The sequence below is a fragment of the Salvelinus alpinus genome, chromosome 13 (genome assembly GCF_045679555.1).
Source record: "Salvelinus alpinus chromosome 13, SLU_Salpinus.1, whole genome shotgun sequence".
In the NCBI taxonomy this organism is placed as follows: domain Eukaryota; kingdom Metazoa; phylum Chordata; class Actinopteri; order Salmoniformes; family Salmonidae; genus Salvelinus; species Salvelinus alpinus.
In genome coordinates, this window is record NC_092098.1 from 56,345,697 (window position 1) to 56,371,419 (window position 25,723).

Below are 25,723 nucleotides of genomic sequence, written 5' to 3' on the forward strand. Positions count from 1 at the left end.
TACTGTACAGTATGAGTGATTATACATGTTGATGATAACTATAACCCTCACAGTACTGTACAGTATGAGTGATTATACATGTTGATGATAACTAGGACCCTCACAGTACTGTACAGTATGAGTGATTATACATGTTGATGATAACTATAACCCTCACAGTACTGTACAGTATGAGTGATTATACATGTTGATGATAACTATAACCCTCACAGTACTGTACAGTATGAGTGATTATACATGTTGATGAGAACTAGAACCCTCACAGTACTGTACAGTATGAGTGATTATACATGTTGATGATAACCAGAACCCTCACAGTACTGTACAGTATGAGTGATGATAACTAGAACCCTCACAGTACTGTACAGTATGAGTGATTATACTACATGTTGATGAGAACTAGAACCCTCACAGTACTGTACAGTATGAGTGTTATACATGTTGATGAGAACTCGAACCCTCACAGTACTGTACAGTATGAGTGATTATACTACATGTTGATGAGAACTAGAACCCTCACAGTACTGTACAGTATGAGGGATTATACATGTTGATGAGAACTAGAACCTTCACAGTACTGTACAGTATGAGTGTTATACATGTTGATGAGAACTATAACCCTCACAGTACTGTACAGTATGAGTGATTATACTATACATGTTGATGATAACTAGAACCCTCACAGTACTGTACAGTATGAGTGATTATATTATACATGTTGATGATAACTAGAACCCTCACAGTACTGTACAGTATGAGTGATTATACTATACATGTTGATGATAACTAGAACCCTCACAGTACTGTACAGTATGAGTGTTATACATGTTGATGAGAACTCGAACCCTCACAGTACTGTACAGTATGAGTGTTATACATGTTGATGAGAACTATAACCCTCACAGTACTGTACAGTATGAGTGATTATACTATACATGTTGATGATAACTAGAACCCTCACAGTACTGTACAGTATGAATGATTATACTATACATGTTGATGATAACTAGACCCCTCACAGTACTGTACAGTATGAGTGATTATACTATACATGTTCATGATAACTAGAACCCTCACAGTACTGTACAGTATGAGTGATTATATTATACATGTTGATGATAACTAGAACCCTCACAGTACTGTACAGTATGAGTGATTATATTATACATGTTGATGATAACTAGAACCCTCACAGTACTGTACAGTATGAGTGATTATACTATTCATGTTGATGAGAACTAGAACCCTCACAGTACTGTACAGTATGAGTGATTATACATGTTGATGATAACTAGAACCCTCACAGTACTGTACAGTACGAGTGATTATACATGTTGATGAGAACTAGAACCCTCACAGTACTGTACAGTACGAGTGATTATACATGTTGATGAGAACCAGATCCCTCACAGTACTGTACAGTATGAGTGTTATTCTACATGTTGATGATAACTAGAACCCTCACAGTACTGTACAGTATGAGTGATTATACATGTTGATGAGAACTAGAACCCTCACAGTACTGTACAGTATGAGTGATTATATTATACATGTTGATGAGAACTAGAACCCTCACAGTACTGTACAGTATGAGTGATTATATTATACATGTTGATGATAACTAGAACCCTCACAGTACTGTACAGTATGAGTGATTATACTATTCATGTTGATGAGAACTAGAACCCTCACAGTACTGTACAGTATGAGTGATTATACATGTTGATGATAACTAGAACCCTCACAGTACTGTACAGTATGAGTGATTATACATGTTGATGAGAACTAGAACCCTCACAGTACTGTACAGTATGAGTGATTATATTATACATGTTGATGAGAACTAGAACCCTCACAGTACTGTACAGTATGAGTGATTATATTATACATGTTGATGAGAACTAGAACCCTCACAGTACTGTACAGTATGAGTGATTATATTATACATGTTGATGATAACTAGAACCCTCACAGTACTGTACAGTATGAGTGATTATACATGTTGATGAGAACTAGAACCCTCACAGTACTGTACAGTATGAGTGATGATAACTAGAACCCTCACAGTACTGTACAGTATGAGGGATTATACTATACATGTTGATGATAACTAGAACCCTCACAGTACTGTACAGTATGAGTGATTATATTATACATGTTGATGATAACTAGAACCCTCACAGTACTGTACAGTATGCGTGATTATACATGTTGATGATAACTAGAACCCTCACAGTACTGTACAGTATGAGTGATTATACTACACATGTTGATGAGAACTATAACCCTCACAGTACTGTACAGTATGAGTGATTATACTACACATGTTGATGAGAACTAGAACCCTCACAGTACTGTACAGTATGAGTGATTATATTATACATGTTGATGATAACTAGAACCCTCACAGTACTGTACAGTATGAGTGTTATACTATACATGTTGATGATAACTAGAACCCTCACAGTACTGTACAGTATGAGGGATTATACATGTTGATGATAACTAGAACCCTCACAGTACTGTACAGTATGAGGGATTATACATGTTGATGATAACTAGAACCCTCACAGTACTGTACAGTATGAGTGATTATACATGTTGATGATAACTAGAACCCTCACAGTACTGTACAGTATGAATGATTATATTATACATGTTGATGATAACTAGAACCCTCACAGTACTGTACAGTATGAGGGATTATACATGTTGATGAGAACTAGAACCCTCACAGTACTGTACAGTATGAGTGATTATATTATACATGTTGATGATAACTAGAACCCTCACAGTACTGTACAGTATGAGTGATTATATTATACATGTTGATGATAACTAGAACCCTCACAGTACTGTACAGTATGAGTGATTATACATGTTGATGATAACTAGAACCCTCACAGTACTGTACAGTATGAGTGATTATACTATACATGTTGATGATAACTAGAACCCTCACAGTACTGTACAGTATGAGTGATTATATTATACATGTTGATGATAACTAGAACCCTCACAGTACTGTACAGTATGAGGGATTATACATGTTGATGATAACTAGAACCCTCACAGTACTGTACAGTATGAGTGATTATACATGTTGATGATAACTATAACCCTCACAGTACTGTACAGTATGAGTGATTATACATGTTGATGATAACTAGGACCCTCACAGTACTGTACAGTATGAGTGATTATACATGTTGATGATAACTATAACCCTCACAGTACTGTACAGTATGAGTGATTATACATGTTGATGATAACTATAACCCTCACAGTACTGTACAGTATGAGTGATTATACATGTTGATGAGAACTAGAACCCTCACAGTACTGTACAGTATGAGTGATTATACATGTTGATGATAACCAGAACCCTCACAGTACTGTACAGTATGAGTGATGATAACTCGAACCCTCACAGTACTGTACAGTATGAGTGATTATACTACATGTTGATGAGAACTAGAACCCTCACAGTACTGTACAGTATGAGGGATTATACATGTTGATGAGAACTAGAACCTTCACAGTACTGTACAGTATGAGTGTTATACATGTTGATGAGAACTATAACCCTCACAGTACTGTACAGTATGAGTGATTATACTATACATGTTGATGATAACTAGAACCCTCACAGTACTGTACAGTATGAGTGATTATATTATACATGTTGATGATAACTAGAACCCTCACAGTACTGTACAGTATGAGTGATTATACTATACATGTTGATGATAACTAGAACCCTCACAGTACTGTACAGTATGAGTGTTATACATGTTGATGAGAACTCGAACCCTCACAGTACTGTACAGTATGAGTGTTATACATGTTGATGAGAACTATAACCCTCACAGTACTGTACAGTATGAGTGATTATACTATACATGTTGATGATAACTAGAACCCTCACAGTACTGTACAGTATGAGTGATTATACTATACATGTTGATGATAACTAGACCCCTCACAGTACTGTACAGTATGAGTGATTATACTATACATGTTGATGATAACTAGAACCCTCACAGTACTGTACAGTATGAGTGATTATATTATACATGTTGATGATAACTAGAACCCTCACAGTACTGTACAGTATGAGTGATTATATTATACATGTTGATGATAACTAGAACCCTCACAGTACTGTACAGTATGAGTGATTATACTATTCATGTTGATGAGAACTAGAACCCTCACAGTACTGTACAGTATGAGTGATTATACATGTTGATGATAACTAGAACCCTCACAGTACTGTACAGTACGAGTGATTATACATGTTGATGAGAACTAGAACCCTCACAGTACTGTACAGTACGAGTGATTATACATGTTGATGAGAACCAGATCCCTCACAGTACTGTACAGTATGAGTGTTATTCTACATGTTGATGATAACTAGAACCCTCACAGTACTGTACAGTATGAGTGATTATACATGTTGATGAGAACTAGAACCCTCACAGTACTGTACAGTATGAGTGATTATATTATACATGTTGATGAGAACTAGAACCCTCACAGTACTGTACAGTATGAGTGATTATATTATACATGTTGATGATAACTAGAACCCTCACAGTACTGTACAGTATGAGTGATTATACTATTCATGTTGATGAGAACTAGAACCCTCACAGTACTGTACAGTATGAGTGATTATACATGTTGATGATAACTAGAACCCTCACAGTACTGTACAGTATGAGTGATTATACATGTTGATGAGAACTAGAACCCTCACAGTACTGTACAGTATGAGTGATTATATTATACATGTTGATGAGAACTAGAACCCTCACAGTACTGTACAGTATGAGTGATTATATTATACATGTTGATGAGAACTAGAACCCTCACAGTACTGTACAGTATGAGTGATTATATTATACATGTTGATGATAACTAGAACCCTCACAGTACTGTACAGTATGAGTGATTATACATGTTGATGAGAACTAGAACCCTCACAGTACTGTACAGTATGAGTGATGATAACTAGAACCCTCACAGTACTGTACAGTATGAGGGATTATACTATACATGTTGATGATAACTAGAACCCTCACAGTACTGTACAGTATGAGTGATTATATTATACATGTTGATGATAACTAGAACCCTCACAGTACTGTACAGTATGCGTGATTATACATGTTGATGATAACTAGAACCCTCACAGTACTGTACAGTATGAGTGATTATACTACACATGTTGATGAGAACTATAACCCTCACAGTACTGTACAGTATGAGTGATTATACTACACATGTTGATGAGAACTAGAACCCTCACAGTACTGTACAGTATGAGTGATTATATTATACATGTTGATGATAACTAGAACCCTCACAGTACTGTACAGTATGAGTGTTATACTATACATGTTGATGATAACTAGAACCCTCACAGTACTGTACAGTATGAGGGATTATACATGTTGATGATAACTAGAACCCTCACAGTACTGTACAGTATGAGTGATTATACATGTTGATGAGAACTAGAACCCTCACAGTACTGTACAGTATGAGTGATTATACATGTTGATGATAACCAGAACCCTCACAGTACTGTACAGTATGAGTGATGATAACTAGAACCCTCACAGTACTGTACAGTATGAGTGATTATACTACATGTTGATGAGAACTAGAACCCTCACAGTACTGTACAGTATGAGTGTTATACATGTTGATGAGAACTCGAACCCTCACAGTACTGTACAGTATGAGTGATTATACTACATGTTGATGAGAACTAGAACCCTCACAGTACTGTACAGTATGAGGGATTATACATGTTGATGAGAACTAGAACCTTCACAGTACTGTACAGTATGAGTGTTATACATGTTGATGAGAACTATAACCCTCACAGTACTGTACAGTATGAGTGATTATACTATACATGTTGATGATAACTAGAACCCTCACAGTACTGTACAGTATGAGTGATTATATTATACATGTTGATGATAACTAGAACCCTCACAGTACTGTACAGTATGAGTGATTATACTATACATGTTGATGATAACTAGAACCCTCACAGTACTGTACAGTATGAGTGTTATACATGTTGATGAGAACTCGAACCCTCACAGTACTGTACAGTATGAGTGTTATACATGTTGATGAGAACTATAACCCTCACAGTACTGTACAGTATGAGTGATTATACTATACATGTTGATGATAACTAGAACCCTCACAGTACTGTACAGTATGAGTGATTATACTATACATGTTGATGATAACTAGACCCCTCACAGTACTGTACAGTATGAGTGATTATACTATACATGTTGATGATAACTAGAACCCTCACAGTACTGTACAGTATGAGTGATTATATTATACATGTTGATGATAACTAGAACCCTCACAGTACTGTACAGTATGAGTGATTATATTATACATGTTGATGATAACTAGAACCCTCACAGTACTGTACAGTATGAGTGATTATACTATTCATGTTGATGAGAACTAGAACCCTCACAGTACTGTACAGTATGAGTGATTATACATGTTGATGATAACTAGAACCCTCACAGTACTGTACAGTACGAGTGATTATACATGTTGATGAGAACTAGAACCCTCACAGTACTGTACAGTACGAGTGATTATACATGTTGATGAGAACCAGATCCCTCACAGTACTGTACAGTATGAGTGTTATTCTACATGTTGATGATAACTAGAACCCTCACAGTACTGTACAGTATGAGTGATTATACATGTTGATGAGAACTAGAACCCTCACAGTACTGTACAGTATGAGTGATTATATTATACATGTTGATGAGAACTAGAACCCTCACAGTACTGTACAGTATGAGTGATTATATTATACATGTTGATGATAACTAGAACCCTCACAGTACTGTACAGTATGAGTGATTATACATGTTGATGAGAACTAGAACCCTCACAGTACTGTACAGTATGAGTGATTATATTATACATGTTGATGAGAACTAGAACCCTCACAGTACTGTACAGTATGAGTGATTATATTATACATGTTGATGATAACTAGAACCCTCACAGTACTGTACAGTATGAGTGATTATACTATTCATGTTGATGAGAACTAGAACCCTCACAGTACTGTACAGTATGAGTGATTATACATGTTGATGATAACTAGAACCCTCACAGTACTGTACAGTATGAGTGATTATACATGTTGATGAGAACTAGAACCCTCACAGTACTGTACAGTATGAGTGATTATATTATACATGTTGATGAGAACTAGAACCCTCACAGTACTGTACAGTATGAGTGATTATATTATACATGTTGATGAGAACTAGAACCCTCACAGTACTGTACAGTATGAGTGATTATATTATACATGTTGATGATAACTAGAACCCTCACAGTACTGTACAGTATGAGTGATTATACATGTTGATGAGAACTAGAACCCTCACAGTACTGTACAGTATGAGTGATGATAACTAGAACCCTCACAGTACTGTACAGTATGAGGGATTATACTATACATGTTGATGATAACTAGAACCCTCACAGTACTGTACAGTATGAGTGATTATATTATACATGTTGATGATAACTAGAACCCTCACAGTACTGTACAGTATGCGTGATTATACATGTTGATGATAACTAGAACCCTCACAGTACTGTACAGTATGAGTGATTATACTACACATGTTGATGAGAACTATAACCCTCACAGTACTGTACAGTATGAGTGATTATATTATACATGTTGATGATAACTAGAACCCTCACAGTACTGTACAGTATGAGTGTTATACTATACATGTTGATGATAACTAGAACCCTCACAGTACTGTACAGTATGAGGGATTATACATGTTGATGATAACTAGAACCCTCACAGTACTGTACAGTATGAGGGATTATACATGTTGATGATAACTAGAACCCTCACAGTACTGTACAGTATGAGTGATTATACATGTTGATGATAACTAGAACCCTCACAGTCCTGTACAGTATGAGTGATTATATTATACATGTTGATGATAACTAGAACCCTCACAGTACTGTACAGTATGAGGGATTATACATGTTGATGATGGTTTTTGTTGTAGTTATTATTGCAGATCTAGAATTTCAGGAATTTGTTTTTTGTTTCAACTTTTTATTTTTCACCAGTAAATTCCTATTTGCAAAGATATAGAAAAAAAAGGCTTTTGAAGCAAATTGCTGCATTTCTGATTCATTCTTTGTTACATCCACTTTGGTCAATGAAGGGAAAAGGTGTTAGTCTTATTCTATAATGAAATACTGATTCACAGTTTTTTTTTGCAATCGCTAGGACCCAAATCTCAATACTTAGATCACTTTTTCAAAACTCTTCACACAGTTCTCCTAATCCACTTTCATCTTGGGCACGGCAGTTCATTTCACGTCCAAAATGCACTAAAACTACCAAAACACTTTATACGCGTCTCAGATCAACTCGTTCTTCCATAACACTAGCAGAGGTTGTCACCCAACAAGAACACGTTGTCACTCATAAAACAACGACCTAAACAACACTAACAACATTACAAAGTCTTTTCTTTTGTAAAATGTCTTTACAAAACAAGAATGACACCTCTCTTCTGTTGAGAATTCACTGCAGTTTATGTTACAGGAATGAATCAGACATGATGCAATATGCTTCAATATGTTTTATGTCATTTTAGGTATACAAGAATTTGCATATACACCATCTACCGATACAGATACAGTAGCAATGCTAGTCAACCCTGTCTTCTGCATTTGGCCACAGGTTCTCATCCACGTCACATCTTATGTCATCTTTGGGCAATACACCTAGGAAAGAATCGTTTGGCATCCTGGTCCATCCCTGGCAATCTTCTGCAGATATGTCCAGGCATCCAGCATTCATTGCATCCAGGAGGGACATTTGATCATGTGGATGGTGGTCATAAACCTTCCACCTCCATGAGGAAAATAATTCCTCTGTGGGGTTGAGGAATAGAGAGTCAGGTGGGAGGAAAAGTGACACCATCCTGGGATGGGCTGAAAACCACTCTGTGACGGCACGGGAGTGGTGAAATGCCACATTGTCCCATACAATTACAAACGTTGGCCGATTTGGCCTCACTGCAACCCTTTCCTCACCTGGCACAACCCTTCCGTAGAGGTCATCCAGGAATGAAATGAGACGCTCTGTGTTGTATGGCCCAATTAGCAGTTTGTGGAAGAGCAATCCATCAGAGGATATTACAGCACACATTGTTGGCACCCCTCTGGCCCGGGACATCCACTGTGGCTCTTTTCCCAATCACATTCCTTCCTCGTCGCCGTGTTTTGGTCAAGTTGAAACCAGCCTCGTCCAAAAAGATGAATATGTTGGGTGTTTGCCTGGCTTCTATCTCCATGACTCTCTAAAATAAATACACAAGGCAACATAAGAGTTATGACTGTAGTTTACATTATACCTCAAAACATGCCATTGTGTACCTCTACCCTGTTTGATTTTGTTCAAAACCAGTTCTGTATTTTATAGTCCTCTTACCTGGACATATTGGTTCCTGAGTTGCTTGACTCGTTCAGAGTTCCTCTCAAAGGGGGCAGTGTACATATGCTTCATCCTGACTTGATGTTGTTTCAGGACTCTAGAAATAGTTGTTATGCTTACATTGTGAATATTTCTAAATGTAATGTTGTCTGCCAACAATCTCTGTGAGTTTTATGTCTTTGTTTCTGATGACCATATCAACGATTGCAGTTTCCTGCACAGCAGTGAGACTCCTACCTCTCCCGCCTGTGGGAGGTAACCGTTGGGTCCTGAGCAGAAATACAAAAACAATCACACACAAGTGGGTTTGGAGGCTTTGCTCAATTTACTTCAGTAATGTGCAGTTCAGTCAGAAGCCCTTGCAGAATGCACATCTTACCTGTTGTTTTGCCGGAAATTTCTCACAATAGATGCCACTGTTGAGCGTTGCAGACCAGCCTCTCTCATTGATAGACCATGATTTATTACATGATCAGTTAGAGCAGCCCTGATCTCATCTGAGACGACAGCTCTGGATCTTCCTCTCAGTCTTCTTCTTCTCCCGTTTTATTTGTATTGTTTTTATTTATTTATTTTTATTTCACCTTTATTTAGCCAGGTAGCCTGGTAGGCTAGTTGAGAACACGTTCTCCTTTACAACTGTGACCTGGCCAAGATAAAGCAAAGCAGTATAAACAAACATACAGTCAATAATACAATGGAAAAATCTGTATGCAGTGTGTGCAAATGGCGTGAGGCGGTAAGGCAATAAATAGGCCAATAGTGGTGAAGTAATTACAATTTAGCAATTAACACTGGAGTGATAGATGTGCAGATGAGGATGTGCAAACAGAGATACTGGGGTGCAAAAGAGCAGAAAAAAACCCTAATATGGGGATGAGGTAGTTGGATGGGCTATTTACAGATGGGCTATGTACAGCTGCACTGATCGGTAAGCTGCTCTGACAGCTGGTGCTTAAAGTTAGTGAGGGAGGTATAAGTCTCCAACCTCAGTGATTTTTGCAATTCGTTCCAGTCATTGGCAGCAGGAAACTGGAAGGAAAGGCGGCCAAAGTAGGTGTTGGCTTTGGGGATGACCAGTGAGATATACCTGCTGGAGCGCGTGCTACGGGTGGGTGCTGCTATGGTGACCAGTGAACTGAGATAAGGTGGAGCTTTACCTAGCCAAGACTTATAGATGACCTGGAGCCAGTGGGCTTGGCGACGAGTATGTAGTGAGGGTCAGCCAACGAGAGCGTACAGGTCGCAGTGGTGGGTAGTATATGGGGCTTTGATGACTAAACGGATGGCACTGATAGACTGCATCCAGTTTACTGAGTAGAGTGTTGGAGGCTATTTTGTAAATGACATCGCCGAAGTCAAGGATCGGTAGGATGGTCAGTTTTACGAGGGTATGTTTGGCAGCATGAGTGAAGGAGGCTTTGTTGCGAAATAGGAAGCCGGTTCTAGATTTAATTTTGGATTGGAGATGTTTGATGTGAGTCTGGAAGGAGAGTTTACAGTCTAACCAGACACCTAGGTATTTATAGTTGTCCACATATTCTAAGTCAGAACCGTCCAGAGTAGTGATGTTGGACGGGTTGCAGGTGCAGGCAGTGATCGGTTGATTAGCATGCATTTAGTTTTACTTGTATTTAAGAGCAGTTGGAGACCATGGAAGGAGAGTTGTATGGCATTGAAGCTCGTCTAGAGGTTAGTTAACACCGTGTCCAAAGAAGGGCCAGAAGTATACAGAATGGTGTCGCCCGCGTAGAGGTGGATCAGAGAATCACCAGCAGCAAGAGTGACATTATTGATGTATACAGAGAAAAGAGTCGGCCCGTGAATTGAACCCTGTGGCACCCTCATAGAGACTGCCAGAGGTCCGGACAACAGGCCCTGCGATTTGACACACTGGACTCTATCTGAGAAGTATTTAGTGAACCAGGCGAGGCAGTCATTTGAGAAACCAAGGCTCTCCCTCTCCCAGTCACTATTCTTCCTCTGTCAGCCACGTCTCTATCTCTGGCTGGGCCCATGTTTACAGTACAGCATTATTCCTAAGATGTCCCCTTTTATAAAGATGGTAATGACATTGAAAGACTAACACCTGGGTAGGTGTTCAGCTACAATGGGAATCAGCTGTGGTTGGTGTAATTGTTTTGATAGTATTTCATTGTTTAGATTTGGAATATATTTCAATACGGTATTACTAGTACAAATGTATCAAATTGCTGTCGTATTCAATGTTGTGTTATGTTAGGTTTTAAACTTAGGTATAACAGTTTTGAAAAGAGTATGTAAACATGTTCCAAATTGGCCTGTAGGTACATAGAGTTTTGGTGGTGGTTGAGTCTGAGTGAGAAAAGAATTCTTGAACATTGAAAGATGTAGTCATTGAATGCATTTTGTGCCAAAGCAATGAAACATGATCCCCAGTTTAGCCCACATAGACTGCTGTTGTGCTCACTGTGTGAAGAGTTTTGAAAAAATAGTTAGAAAATGAAAAAAAAATGTAACAATATTGCACTTTTCATGAGGCCTAATTTCATCCAGTTTACAGCCGAACCACCAACCAAGCAACGTTCAAATCCTGTTTCTGCAGGAGGATTATTTTGCTGCGACAAAACTGGTCCGAATTAAGATCCTACACCTGACCTGTATAAGTCCAACTTCCAAACGACCCGATGGTGTTGGACCTCATGTACAACCTTTGTCTAAACATTCCTTGACGCCAGAGTTCACTCAACGATCATGATTATTTACATATTCATGATTACCACCGTGTCATAGGTCACAGTGTTGTAACGATGTGCAAATAGTTAAAGTTCAAAATGCGAAAATAAATAAACATAAATATTGTATTTACAATGGTGTTTGTTCTTCACTGGTTGCCCTTTTCTTGTGGCAACAGGTCACACATCTTGCTGCTGTGATGTCACACTGTAGTATTTCACCCAATAGATATGAGATTTAATTTTGGGTCAGTCACAGTGGTCAGGTATTCTGCCACTGTGTACTCTCTGTTTAGAGCCAAATAGCATTCTAGTTTGCTCTGTTGTTTGTTAATTCTTTCCAATGTGTCAAGTAATTATCTTTTGTTTTCTCATGATTTGGTTGGGTCTAATTGTGTGGCTTTCCTGTGGCTCTGTTGTTGTTGTTCTTCTCCAGGTTCATCTCTCTGTCTTTGTTATGGAATAAAGCAGAAAGATGACGCCGATAGAGACAACAACTAAATTCCAGAGAGACCTCACGGAAACATGGCTCTCTCTCTCTCGATATGTTGTCAGAATCAGTACAGCCACCGGGCTTCTCCATGCATCGCGCCGACAGAGATAAACACCTCTCTGGGAAGAGGAAGGGAGGGGATCTATGCTTCATGATTAACGACTCATGGTGTAACAACATACAGAAACTCAAGTCCTTCTGCTCACCCGACCTATAATTCCTTATAATTCCTTAATTCCTTACAATCAAATGCCGGCCATTTTACCAACCAAGAGAATTCTCAACAGTTATAGTCACAGTTGTGTACATTCCCCCTCAAACAGACACCAAGACGGCCCTCAAGGAACTTCACTGGACTAAACTGTAAACTAGAAACTATATATCCCGAGGCTGCATTTATTGTAGCTGGGGATTTTAACAAAGCAAATTTGACAACAAGGCTACCTAAATTCTATCAGCATATTGATTGCACGACGCGCAGGGGTAATACACTCGACCACGCTACTCTAACTTCCGCGATGCAAACAAAGCCCTCCTTCACCTTCCCTTCGGCGCATCTGTAGAAGTTTGTGAGTGCTTTTGGTCACAAGCCGAATTTCTTCAGCCTCCTGAGGTTGGCGCTGCTGCGCCTTCTTCACAACGCTGTCTGTGTGGGTGGACCAATTCAGTTTGTCCGTGATATGTACACCGAGGAACTTAAAACTTACTACCCTCTCCACTACTGTCCCGTCGATGTGGATAGGGGGGTGGTCCCTCTGCTGTTTCCTGAAGTCCACAATCATCTCCTTTGTTTTGTTGACGTTGAGTGTGATGTTATTTTCCTGACACCACACTCTGAGGGACCTCACCTCCTCCCTGTAGGCCGTCTCGTCGTTGTTGGTAATCAAGCCTACCACTGTAGTGTCATCTGCAAACTTGATGATTGAGTTGGAGGCGTGCATGGCCACGCAGTCGTGGGTGAACAGGGAGTACAGGAGAGGGCTCAGAATGCACCCTTGTGGGGCCCCAGTGTTGAGGATGAGCGGGGTGGAGATGTTGTTACCTACCCTCACCACCTGGGTGCGGCCCGACAGAAAGTCCAGGACCCAGTTGCACAGGGCGAGGTCGAGACCCAGGGTCTTGTGCTTAATGACGAGTTTGGAGGGTACTATGGTGTTAAATGCTGAGCTATAGTCGATGAACAGCATTCTCACATAGGTATTCCTCTTGTCCAGATGGGTTAGTGGAATGTGGTTGTGATTGCGTCGTCTGTGGACCTATTGGGGCGGTAAGCAAATTGGAGTGGGTCGAGGTGGTCAGGTAGGGTGGAGGTGATATGGTCCTTGACTAGTCTCTCAAAGCACTTCATGATGACGGAAGTGAGTGCTACGGGGCGGTAGTCGTTTAGCTCAGTTACCTTAGCTTTCTTGGGAACAGGAACAATGGTGGCCCTCTTGAAGCATGTGGGAACAGCAGACTGGGATAAGGATTGATTGAATATGTCCGTAAACACACCAGCCAGCTAGTCTGCGCATGCTCTGAGGACGCGGCTGGGAATGCCGTCTGGGCCTGCAGCCTTGCAAGGGTTAACACGTTTAAATGTTTTACTCATGTCGGCTGCAGTGAAGGAGAGCCCGCAGGTTTTGGTAGCGGGCCGTGTCAGTGGCACTGTATTGTCCTCAAAGCGAGCAAAGAAGTTATTTAGTCTGTCTGGGAGCAAGACATCCTGGTCCGCGACGGGGCTGGTTTTCGTTTTGTAATCCGTGATTGACTGTAGACCCTGCCACATACCTCTTGTGTCTGAGCTGTTGAATTGCGACTCTATTTTGTCTCTGTACTGGGACTTAGCTTGTTTGATTGCCTTGCGGAGGGAATAGCTACACTGTTTTGTATTCGGTCATGTTTCCGGTCACCTTGCCCTGGTTAAAAGCAGTGGTTTGCACTTTCAGTTTCAGTTTCGTGCGAATGCTGCCATCAATCCACTGTTTCTGGTTTGGGAATGTTTTAATCGTTGCTGTGGGTATTATGTCGCCGATGCACTTTCTAATGAACTCGCTCACCGAATCAGCGTATTCGTCAATGTTGTTGTTGGACGCAATGCGGAACATATCCCAATCCACGTGATCGAAGCAGTCTTGAAGCGTGGAATCAGATTGGTCGAACCAGCGTTGAACAGACCTGAGTGCGGGAGCTTCTTGATTTAGTTTCTGTCTATAGTCGGGGAGCAACAAAATTAAGTCGTGGTCAGCTTTTCCGAAAGGAGGGCGGGGGAGGGCCTTATATGCGTCGCGGAAGTTAGAATAACAATGGTCCAGGGTTTTACCAGCCCTGGTTGCGCAATCGATATGCTGATAGAATTTAGGGAGTTTTGTTTTCAGATTAGCCTTGTTAAAATCTCCAGCTACAATGAATGCAGCCTCAGGATGTGTGGTTTCCAGTTTACATAGAGTCAGATAAAGTTCGTTCAGGGCCATCGATGTGTCTGCTTGGGGGGGAATATATACGGCTGTGATTATAATCGAAGAGAATTCCCTTGGTAGATAATGAGGTCGACATTTGATTGTGAGGAATTCTAAGTCAGGTGAGCAGAAGGACTTGAGTTCCTGTATGTTGTTATGATCACACCACATCTCGTTAATCATAAGGCATACCCTCCCCGCCGCTCTTCTTACCAGAAAGATGCTTGTTTCTGTCGGCGCGATGCGTGAAGAAACCAGCTGGCTGCACCGACTCCGTTAGCGTGTCTCGAGTGAGCCATGTTTCCGTGAAGCAAAGAACGTTACAGTTTCTGATGTCTCTCTGGAATGCTACCCTTGCTCGGATTTCATCAACCTTGTTGTCAAGAGACTGGACATTGGTGAGTAGTATGCTACTCGCTACTCGCTACAATCACTAACTCAGACAGGCTGCTGCCTACATAGAGACTCATATCACTGGCCACTTTAACAAATGGATCACTAGTCACTTTAAACAATGCCACTTTAATATTGTTTACATATTTTACATTAGTCATCTCATATGTATATACTGTATTTTATACCATCTTGCCAATGTCGATTGGCCATCACTCATCCATCACTCATCCAGATACTTATATGTACATACTCTCATTCACCCCTTTAGATTTGTGTGTATTAGGTAGTTGTTGGGGAATTGTTGATGTCATTATAGGGTATTGTGATGTCATTATGGGGTATTGTGATGTCATTATGGGGTATTGTGATGCCATTATGGGGTATTGTGATGTCATTATGGGGTATTGTGATGTCATTATGGGGTATTGTGAGTAGATGGGTGGGACAAAAATCTATGCTGTATTCAGGCTGTAACACAAACAAATGTGGAGGGGTATGAATAGTTTCTGAAGGCACTGTAAATAATGAAGTGGGTTGGTGGTTCTGGTCGAAGCTGAGCCAAAGGATAAATCTTAGTGCAGGGGTAGCAGTGCTCTCTTCCCCGGGTGTTGGTGTCATCAATCTCTCTTCAAAAGAGGTGTGTAATGGCTGGTTGTTACTGGTCAACATAAAAATGAATAACGTTAGGTTTGTTGAAGAATAAAGAATGCACATAATACGGTAGTTTGTTTTGGTGTCTGAGGAGCTGGACGAGGTGTTTGTGTTAGGAGGATTGACATCACTAAAGACAGGAATGGGGAGGAACATCATTCATGCTCGGCAGGGGTATGGAACGATGTTCTGAATCACTTCCATCTAGTGGACACATGGAGAATGAAGTATCCCACCATAAAGAGGTATACGTGGGTGAGGGTGGTTGGGGGTAGGGTGAGTGGATCATATCTATACCTTCAAGGATCAGAGCAATGGAATTGTGGGTCTCAATACTCCAAGTTGGTTTTTCTGACCATTATATTGCCATGGCTCAGTTCTCTGTTTCACCAAGGCCCTGTCAGTTATCCTATTTGAAAATCTATGTCAAACTTCCAATGCTTCTGGGAAAGGCGGGGACAGCAGAAAGGGGTTTAAGCCTCTCAGTCAGAAGTGGGACCTAACAAGTAGAAAAACATGTTGACTCTTACTTGTAGAGAAACACCAATGTCATCCTCCTCTCTTTCATGTTGATGAAACGGTCTGTCACTCAGTCATACAGTACACGCTTTTAGTTATTGTTGTCCTAGGCTACCTGGATAAAATACTTGCTCACTAGCCTAACTTCCATTCATGGGCAACGTTAGCTAGTTAACATTATCCTTCTACATCTAGCTACATATTGAACTTCTATCCTCTCAGGCCAGGGACACAACAATGTATGAATTAATGGTTGGATCAGAATCACCGTTATATTCATTGGCCAGTATGGAGAATTAAGTAAAACCACAAGTCCAAATCCCTATATCCATCCATAGCTAATTGAGGAAAGGGCCAACCTAAGCTATCTAGCTAGCCACCGGAGGACAACAACAAAACGAGATGCAACAATTCAAGTTGTTTCTGTCAATGACAGATGCTCTCAATGAGATTTGATAGGGGTGATGCCAAGTCCAAGATGGCTTCCCTTGCCACTTTTTTTGGGGTGCAACAGGACCATTCACAGTTGAGCTCGCTCAGTTTAGCTCAACGCTGATTGGCTAATTTTTGAATACTTTTTTTTCAAGGGAGGCCAAATGCTCGCTGGCTACCCTTGCCTTCAATGCTACAGGCAGCAACGATTTTTTCTATTTTGGACCATCAGATAGATGGCTTTACACATAGAGAGACAGAGGGGCGCTGTTTCACTTGCTCGGATGCTTTCTCCGGTGAGATACTGTCTCTGCCAGGTAGCCAGTTAGCCAGTTAGCACGAAAGCCTCAGTTAGCGTGAAAACCTAAGTTAGCCAGTTAGCGCGAAAGCCTCAGTTAGCATGAAAACCGCAGTTAGCGCGAAAGCCTCAGTTACCATGAAAACCTCAGTTAGCCAGTTAGCGCGAAAGCCTCAGTTAGCATGAAAACCTCAGTTAGCCAGGGCGCTTTTTCGCTTGCTCTGATGCTTTCTCCGATGAGATACTGTCTCTGATCCAACGACAGTTAGCCAGTTAGCCAGCTGGCCAGTTAGCGCGAAATACGACACCCTACACACGGCAATGTCCCCTTCACTGCCCTGGGGTCTCGTTAGACCAGAGGGACCGACCAGGACCAACCCTGCTTAGCTTCAGAGGAATGCCAGCAGGGGTATGCAGGGTGGTATGCTGTTGGGTGGTATGCTAAACTGCCAGCCACCCTCAACAGAGCACATGCTGGTTCCCTCCAGCCGCAACTCAGCTGAAGATGACCCCTATTACACCCTCAAACTAGTCTCTAGGGCCCGGAGCCTAAACAACACTGAGGCGGTCATCAGCGTATGCTGTCCCCAACCCTATGCCTGGCTCACACAGATTCCTATTGTAGCAGGTTAAGAAAGCTCAATAGTATAGCTGATAGAGGACAGCCCTGGCGAATGCCCCGTCGGGCATACTGTTCCTCCCCCCACCTTGACCATTCATAAAGCCACAACCAAAACCAGACAAAACATTGAACAGATATTTATGGTCCACCTTATCAAAGGCTTTCTCCTGGTCCAAGGAAACCAGTTCGAAATTCACCTTCGAAAGCCTCGACGGGTCTAGCCTGTCCCTGATTATGAACAGAATTGTCTGTGATTGAGTGTCCTGGTACACGGTAAGTTTGGTCCTTTTGTACATTAGAGTCCAGACTTGAGTCTGTTAGTGAGGACCTGATAGTCCACACAGAGCAACGCCACAGGCCTCCAGTTCTTTAGGTCGCTCAAGTCCCCTTTTTTGGTCAGGAGAGTCAAAGACACCCGCTGACAGTTTAGCGACAACTCCCCTATCCCGACACACTCACGCAAAACAAGTCCTGTCCAATGATTCCCCAGAACTTTTTTAAAAAGGCCACAGGCAGACCATCGACCCCTCTGCTCCCTCATCTCCTCCTCAACAGAAGTTACACACCCGTCAGACTCCCTCATCTCCTCCTCAACAGAAGTTACACACCCGTCAGACAAACTTAAGCAATGGATTGTCTTGGTTTCCCTCTGTTTTGTCAACCCAAAGAAGGAGCTGGGAGTCTCATCTCAAGTTTAGATAGATTAGTGTACAGCCCCACCAGATCAGCCTCCATCCCACTTATGCTACGCTCAAGCTCCCCCAGTACTCTCCTGGGCCCGGTTTCCCAAAAGCATCTTAAGGTTAAGGTTAAGGTCATTGTCAGAAGCATTCGATCTAACTGGGCCCATGACTCTGAAGAGGAAAACGCAGTATACTGCTGACAGAAACACAGAACACGTGCGTTCCTTAAAGCACTGCATCGCGGTGGGGCGTCACTACACAGAACCGCTACTGGAAATGTATCATGGTCATTAGTGTCTTAGGGAAAAGAGAAGGAATGTCTAAACTGTCTCTTGGTGAATATTATTATATCACAGAATGGAAACCTTTAACACCCTCCTCTATCCTTTCTCTCTCTCTCTCTTTCCAGTTCATTTAGATATACTGTACAGTACCAGTCAAAAGTGTGGACACACCTACTCATTCAATGGTTTTTCTTTATGTTTACTATTTTCTACATTGTAGAATAATAGTGAAGACATCAAAACTATGAAATAACACATATGGAATCATGTAGTAAACCAAAAAAGTGTTATATATATATATTAAAAGTGTTAATATATTTTATATTATTTTTTTTTAAATGTATTTTATTTCACCTTTATTTAACCAGGCAAGTTTGCTAAAAACTATTTTTTTATTTACAATGACGGCCTACCACGGCCAAACCCTAACCCGGATGACGCTGGGTTATTTTTCTGTAGAGCTCCGAGACAGGACTGTGTCGAGGTACAGATCTGGGGAAGGGTACCAAAACATTTCTGCAGCATCGAAGGTCCCCAAGAACACAGTGGCCTCCATCATTCTTACATGGAAGAAGTTTGGAACCACCTAGACTCTTCCCAGTCGAACTGAGCAATCGGGATGGCCTTGGCCAGGGAGGTAACCAAGAACTTGCCATAGATTTTCAAGCCGATTTAAGTCAAACCAACTCCAGTGTATATTTGGCCTTGTGTTTTAGGTTATTGTCCTGCTGAAAGGCGAATGTGTCTGTTGGAAATCAGACTGAACCGGGGTTTCTTCTAGGATTTTGCCTGTGTTTAACTCTATTCTCTAGTCCTGTCCGATGACAAGCATACCCACAACATGATGCAGCCACCACCACGCTTGAAAATATGAAGAGTGGCACTCAGTGATGTGTTGTGTTGGATTTGTCCCAAACATAATGCTTTGTATTTAGCACATAAATATTTTTTGGGGGCAGGTTTACTTTAGTTCCTTACTGCAAACAGGATGCATGTTTTGAAATATGTTTATTCTGTACAGGCTTCCTTCTTTTCACTATACCATTTATGTTAGTATTGTGGAGTAACTACAATGTTGTTGATCCATCCTCAGTTCTCTCCTATCACAGCCATTAAACTGTAACTGTTTTAAAAGTCACCATTGGCCTCATGGTGAAATCCCTGAGCAGTTTCCTTCCTCTCTGGCAATACACCGTCCGAAGTGTAATTAATAACTTCACAATGCTCAAAAGGACATTCAATATCTGGATATTTTTATTTTTTACTCATCTACCAATAGGTGTGAGGCATTGGAAAACCTCCCTGGTGTTTGTGGTTGAATCTGTGTTTGAAATTCACTGCTCAACTGAGGGGACTTTCAGATAATTGTATGTGTTGGGTTACAGAAATGAGGTAGCCATTCAGAAATCATGTTAAATGCTATTATTGCACACAGAGTGAGTGCCTGCAACTTATTATGTGACTTGTTAATTAAGGATCGGTGTGCTGCTAGCGGGACAACTTCTGATGAACTGGAGCGCAATTCAAATAAATAATCATAAATATTATGAATTTTGAACATTTAGGTACATATACAGTGGGGAGAACAAGTATTTGATACACTGCCGATTTTGCAGATTTTCCTACTTACAAAGCATGTAGAGGTCTGTAATTTTTTATCATGGGTACACTTCAACTGTGAGAGACGGAATCTAAAACAAAAATCCCGAAAATCACATTGTATGATTTTTAAGTAATTAATTAGCATTTTATTGCATGACATAAGTATTTGATACATCAGAAAAGCAGAACTTAATATTTGGTACAGAATCCTTTGTTTGCAATTACAGAGATCATACGTTTCCTGTAGTTCTTGACCAGGTTTGCACACACTGCAGCAGGGATTTTGGCCCACTCCTCCATACAGACCTTCTCCAGATCCTTCAGGTTTCGGGGCTGTCGCTGGGCAATACGGACTTTCAGCTCCCTCCAAAGATTTTCTATTGGGTTCAGGTCTGGAGACTGGCTAGGCCACTCCAGGACCTTGAGATACTTCTTACGGAGCCACTCCTTAGTTGCCCTGGCTATGTGTTTCGGGTCGTTGTCATGCTGGAAGACCCAGCCACGACCCATCATCAATGCTCTTACTGAGGGAAGGAGGTTGTTGGCTAAGATCTCGCAATACATGGCCCCATCCATCCTCCCCTCAATACGGTGCAGTCGTCCTGTCCCCTTTGCAGAAAAGCATCCCCAAAGAATGATGTTTCCACCTCCATGCTTCATGGTTGGGATGGTGTTCTTGGGGTTGTACTCATCCTTCTTCTTCCTCCAAACACGGCGAGTGGAGTTTAGACCAAAAAGCTCTATTTTTGAATCATCAGACCACATGACCTTCTCCCATTCCTCCTCTGGATCATCCAGATGGTCATTGGCAAACTTCAGACGGGCCTGGACATGCGCCTGCTTGAGCAGGGGGACCTTGTGTGCGCTGCAGGATTTTAATCCATGACGGCGTAGTGTGTTACTAATGGTTTTCTTTGAGACTGTGGTCCCAGCTCTCTTCAGGTCATTGACCAGGTCCTGCCGTGTAGTTCTGGGCTGATCCCTCACCTTCCTCATGATCATTGATGCCCCACGAGGTGAGATCTTGCATGGAGCCCCAGACCGAGGGTGATTGACCATCATCTTGAACTTCTTCTATTTTCTTCTATTTTCTAATAATTGCACCAACAGTTGTTGCCTTCTCACCAAGCTGCTTGCCTATTGTCCTGTAGCCCATCCCAGCCTTGTGCAGGTCTACAATTTTATCCCTGATGTCCTTACACAGCTCTCTGGTCTTGGCCATTGTGGAGAGGTTGGAGTCTGTTTGATTGAGTGTGTGGACAGGTGTCTTTTATACAGGTAACGAGTTCAAACAGGTGCAGTTAATACAGGTAATGAGTGGAGAACAGGAGGGCTTCTTAAAGAAAAACTAACAGGTCTGTGAGAGCCGGAATTCTTACTGGTTGGTAGGTGATCAAATACTTATGTCATGCAATAAAATGCAAATGAATTACTTAAAAATCATACAATGTGATTTTCTGGATTTTTGTTTTAGATTCCGTCTCTCACAGTTGAAGTGTACCTATGATAAAAATTACAGACCTCTACATGCTTTGTAAGTAGGAAAACCTGCAAAATCGGCAGTGTATCAAATACTTGTTCTCCCCACTGTAAGTGTCTGATATCGGTTGAAAACTTAAATTATTGTTAATCTAACTGCACTGTCCGATTTACAGTAGCTATTACAGCGAAAGCATGCCATGCGATTGTTTGAGGATGGCGCCCCACATCAAAATATTTTTCCACCGGCACAGGTTTCATACATTCACAAATAGTGTTTAAATATTCACTTACTTTTTAAAAATCTTCCTCTGATTTGTCATCCAAAGGGTCCCAGCTATAACATGTAGTGTCGTTTTGTTAGATTAAATCCTTATTTATATCCCAAAAAGTCTGTTTAGTTGGCGCCATTGATTTGAGTAATCCACTCGTTCAACATGCAGAGAAAGGAATCTGAAAATCTACCCCTAAACTTTGTTTCAACAAGTCAAAATACGTTTCTATTTACTCCTCAGATTCCCTGAAATGTAATCAAACTATAATATTTCTTACGGAAAGAAGTATGTCCAATAGGAAAATTTTAGCAGGTGCGTAATGTCTTCATGGCGCGCAAACATGAATTTCCAAGACTGTGTCCTTCTACTAAAACTGTTATTTGTTATTTGTTTTTTAAGTTACAAGCCTGGAACCTTGAACATAGACTGCTGACACCCTGTGGAAGCCTTAGGAATCCAGGGAGATAATTTTCAATATATTTTTTTCTAAATGAACTCAATTTAAAATTCAGGCTGTAGCACAACAAAACACGGAAAAAGTCAAGGGGTTTTGAAAACTTTCTGTTGTGTATGTGGTTGGAGAATTGTGAACATCTCAAATTTATCGACAGATATATGGAAGTAAGATGTCATTATCAATTTAATGTATCAAATTTGAGAGAAAAGATGGACAATTCTGAAAAGGACTGTAATATTATAATAAGACATTTAAAATACATTTTCCAAGTGAATATGAGTGTTGTAGACCTCTTTCCCCTCTTATTGGTGTTCTCCACTCTCTTGGTCTAATCTCTTATTTATCTGATGGCTGTAAGAGGTTCTGATATCTGGTAGCATCTTATTTATCTGATGGCTGTAACAGGTCCCTGATATACAGTATCTATTATTGAAGTGGAAGAAGCTGTTCATTAACTATTTATCCAAACCAGACCTGGCTTCTTCTCTTCTCTTCTCCGTCCCTGGCCCTGTCTCATACACCCTCAACAAGGTCCTTCCTTTTCTTTGTTCACATAATTAGGCTCTCTTACCATAGACGTAGAGTATGTATTCTGCACTGCTGGTGCCTAGGTGGTTGGAGGCCACACAGCGGTAGGTGCCATTGTCTGTCTTGTTAAGGGCAGAAAAGGTGAGCTCTCTTCCCTGTACGATCATTCTCTCCAGGTCTGGTAACTCTGCTCCATCCTTAGTCCACAACACAGGGTCTGGCCTTGGGGTAGGAGTGGAGGAGAGGTGGGTGGTTTAGAGAAGGGGAGAGAGGTGGGTGGTTTAGAGAAGGGGAGAGAGGTGGGTGGTTTAGAGAAGGGGAGAGAGGTGGGTCGGTAGGAGGGGAAATAAAGAGAAGGACGGATGGGGAGATAGGGAGGGGGAAGAGAGGGGAGAGGGAGATGGGCAGGGAGGGGAGAGGGAGGGGAGGGGAAAGAGAAGGGAGAGGGGGGGGGGGGATAGGGAGGGGAAGGGAGATGAGGAGGGGGAGGGAGATAGGGAGGGGAGAGACAGGAAGGAGGTAGAGTGGGTGAGAGAAAGACAGAAGCGAGACACACCTTAGACACCATGAAATGTTCACATTTGCCAGATTATTTTTTACTAATTAATCTTCCAAATGTTGACGTAAAAGTCCTTAATCTATTAGGTTAAGGTTCAAAAACTCGTAATGGATTTTTTTTGCACAAAACCACCATTGTTTATATACATATGCTGTATATATGAGATATACAAACAAAACACCAGTATATAACCATAACTCTTCCTAGATCTTCTAGAAGGTTCTCCCATCTCCACAGAGGACCTCTGGAGCTCTGTCAGAGTGACCATCGGGTTCTTGGTTACCTCCCTGACCAAGGCCCTTCTCCCCTGATTGCTCAGTTTGGCTGTGAAGAGTCTTGGTGGTTCCAAACTTCTTCCATTTAATAATGATGGAGGCCACTGTGTTCTTGGGGACATTCAATGCTGCAGACATTTTTTGGTACTCTTCCCGAATATGTGGATGTTGATTAAGGCAGCACCCCTCACCTCTCTGATTCAGAGGGGTTGGGTTAAATGCGGAAGAAACATTTCAGTTGAATGCATTGTTGGACAACTGACTAGGTATCCACCTTTCATTTTCCCTTTCCTTCCCTAGATCTGTGCCTTGACACAATCCTGTTTCGGAGCTCTACGGACAATTCCTTCGACCTCATTGCTTAGTTTTTGCTCTGACATGTACTGTCAACTGTGGGACCTTTTATAGACAGGTGTGTGCCTTTCCAAATCATGTCCAATCAATTGAATTTACCACAGGTGGACTCTGATCAAGTTGTAGAAACATTTCAAGGATGATCAATGGAAACAGGATGTACCGGAGCTCCATTTAGAGTCTCATAGCAAAGGGTCTGAATACTTATGTAAATAAGCTATTTCTGTATTTTTTTTAACACATTTGCAAACATTTCAAAAAACCTGTTTTTGTTTTGCTTTGTCTTTATGGGGAATTGTGTTTAGATTGATGAGGAAAAAATACGTTTAATTAATTTTAGAATAAATAAACATAACAAAAACTGGAAAAAGTCAGGGGGAGAAAATTACAACTGTGTATATTATACAGTACCATTCAGAAATGTAAGAACACCTACTAATTCAAGAGTTTTTCTTAATTTTTCACTACATTGTAAAATAATAGTGAAGATATCAAAACTATGAAAACCAACATATAGAATCATGTAGCGACCAAAGAAAGTGTTAAACAAATCAAAATACATTTTATATTTGAGATTCTTCAAAGTAGCCACCTGTTGCCTTGATGACAGCTTTGCAAACTCTTGGCATTCTCTCAACCAGCTGCATAAGGTAGTTATACAGTTGAAGTCTGAAGTCTACATACATTTAGGTTGGAGATATTAAAACTTGTTTTTCAACCACTCCACAAATTTCTTGTTAACAAATGATAGTTTTGGCAAGTCGGTTAGGACATCTACTTTGTGCATGACACAAGTAATTTTTCCAACAACTGTTGACAGACAGATTATTTCACTTATAATTCACTGTATCACAATTCCAGTGGGTCAGAAGTTTACATACACTAAGTTGCCTGAAGGTACCATGTTCATCTGTTCAAACAATAGTATGCAAGCATAAACACCATGGGACCGCGCAGCCGTCATACCGCTCAGGAAGGAGACGCGTTCTGTCTACTAGAGATGAACGTACTTTGGTGCGAAAACTGCAAATCAATCCCAGAACAACAGCAAAGGACCTTGTGAAGATGCTGGAGGAAACAGGTACAACAATATCTATATCCA

The 25,723-nt window shown here is 40.9% G+C and overlaps 1 protein-coding gene across 1 annotated transcript in view; it reads right to left on the reverse strand.

Annotated features, from left to right (window-relative positions):
* Positions 1-25,723, reverse strand: part of LOC139537961 (cell adhesion molecule 2-like) — a 654,531-nt gene that overhangs the window by 66,466 nt on the left and 562,342 nt on the right. Inside the window, exon 8 of the mRNA XM_071339878.1 lies at positions 23,477-23,655. Coding sequence (XP_071195979.1) covers positions 23,477-23,655 — 179 coding nt within the window. The remainder of the gene's footprint in view (positions 1-23,476; positions 23,656-25,723) is intronic.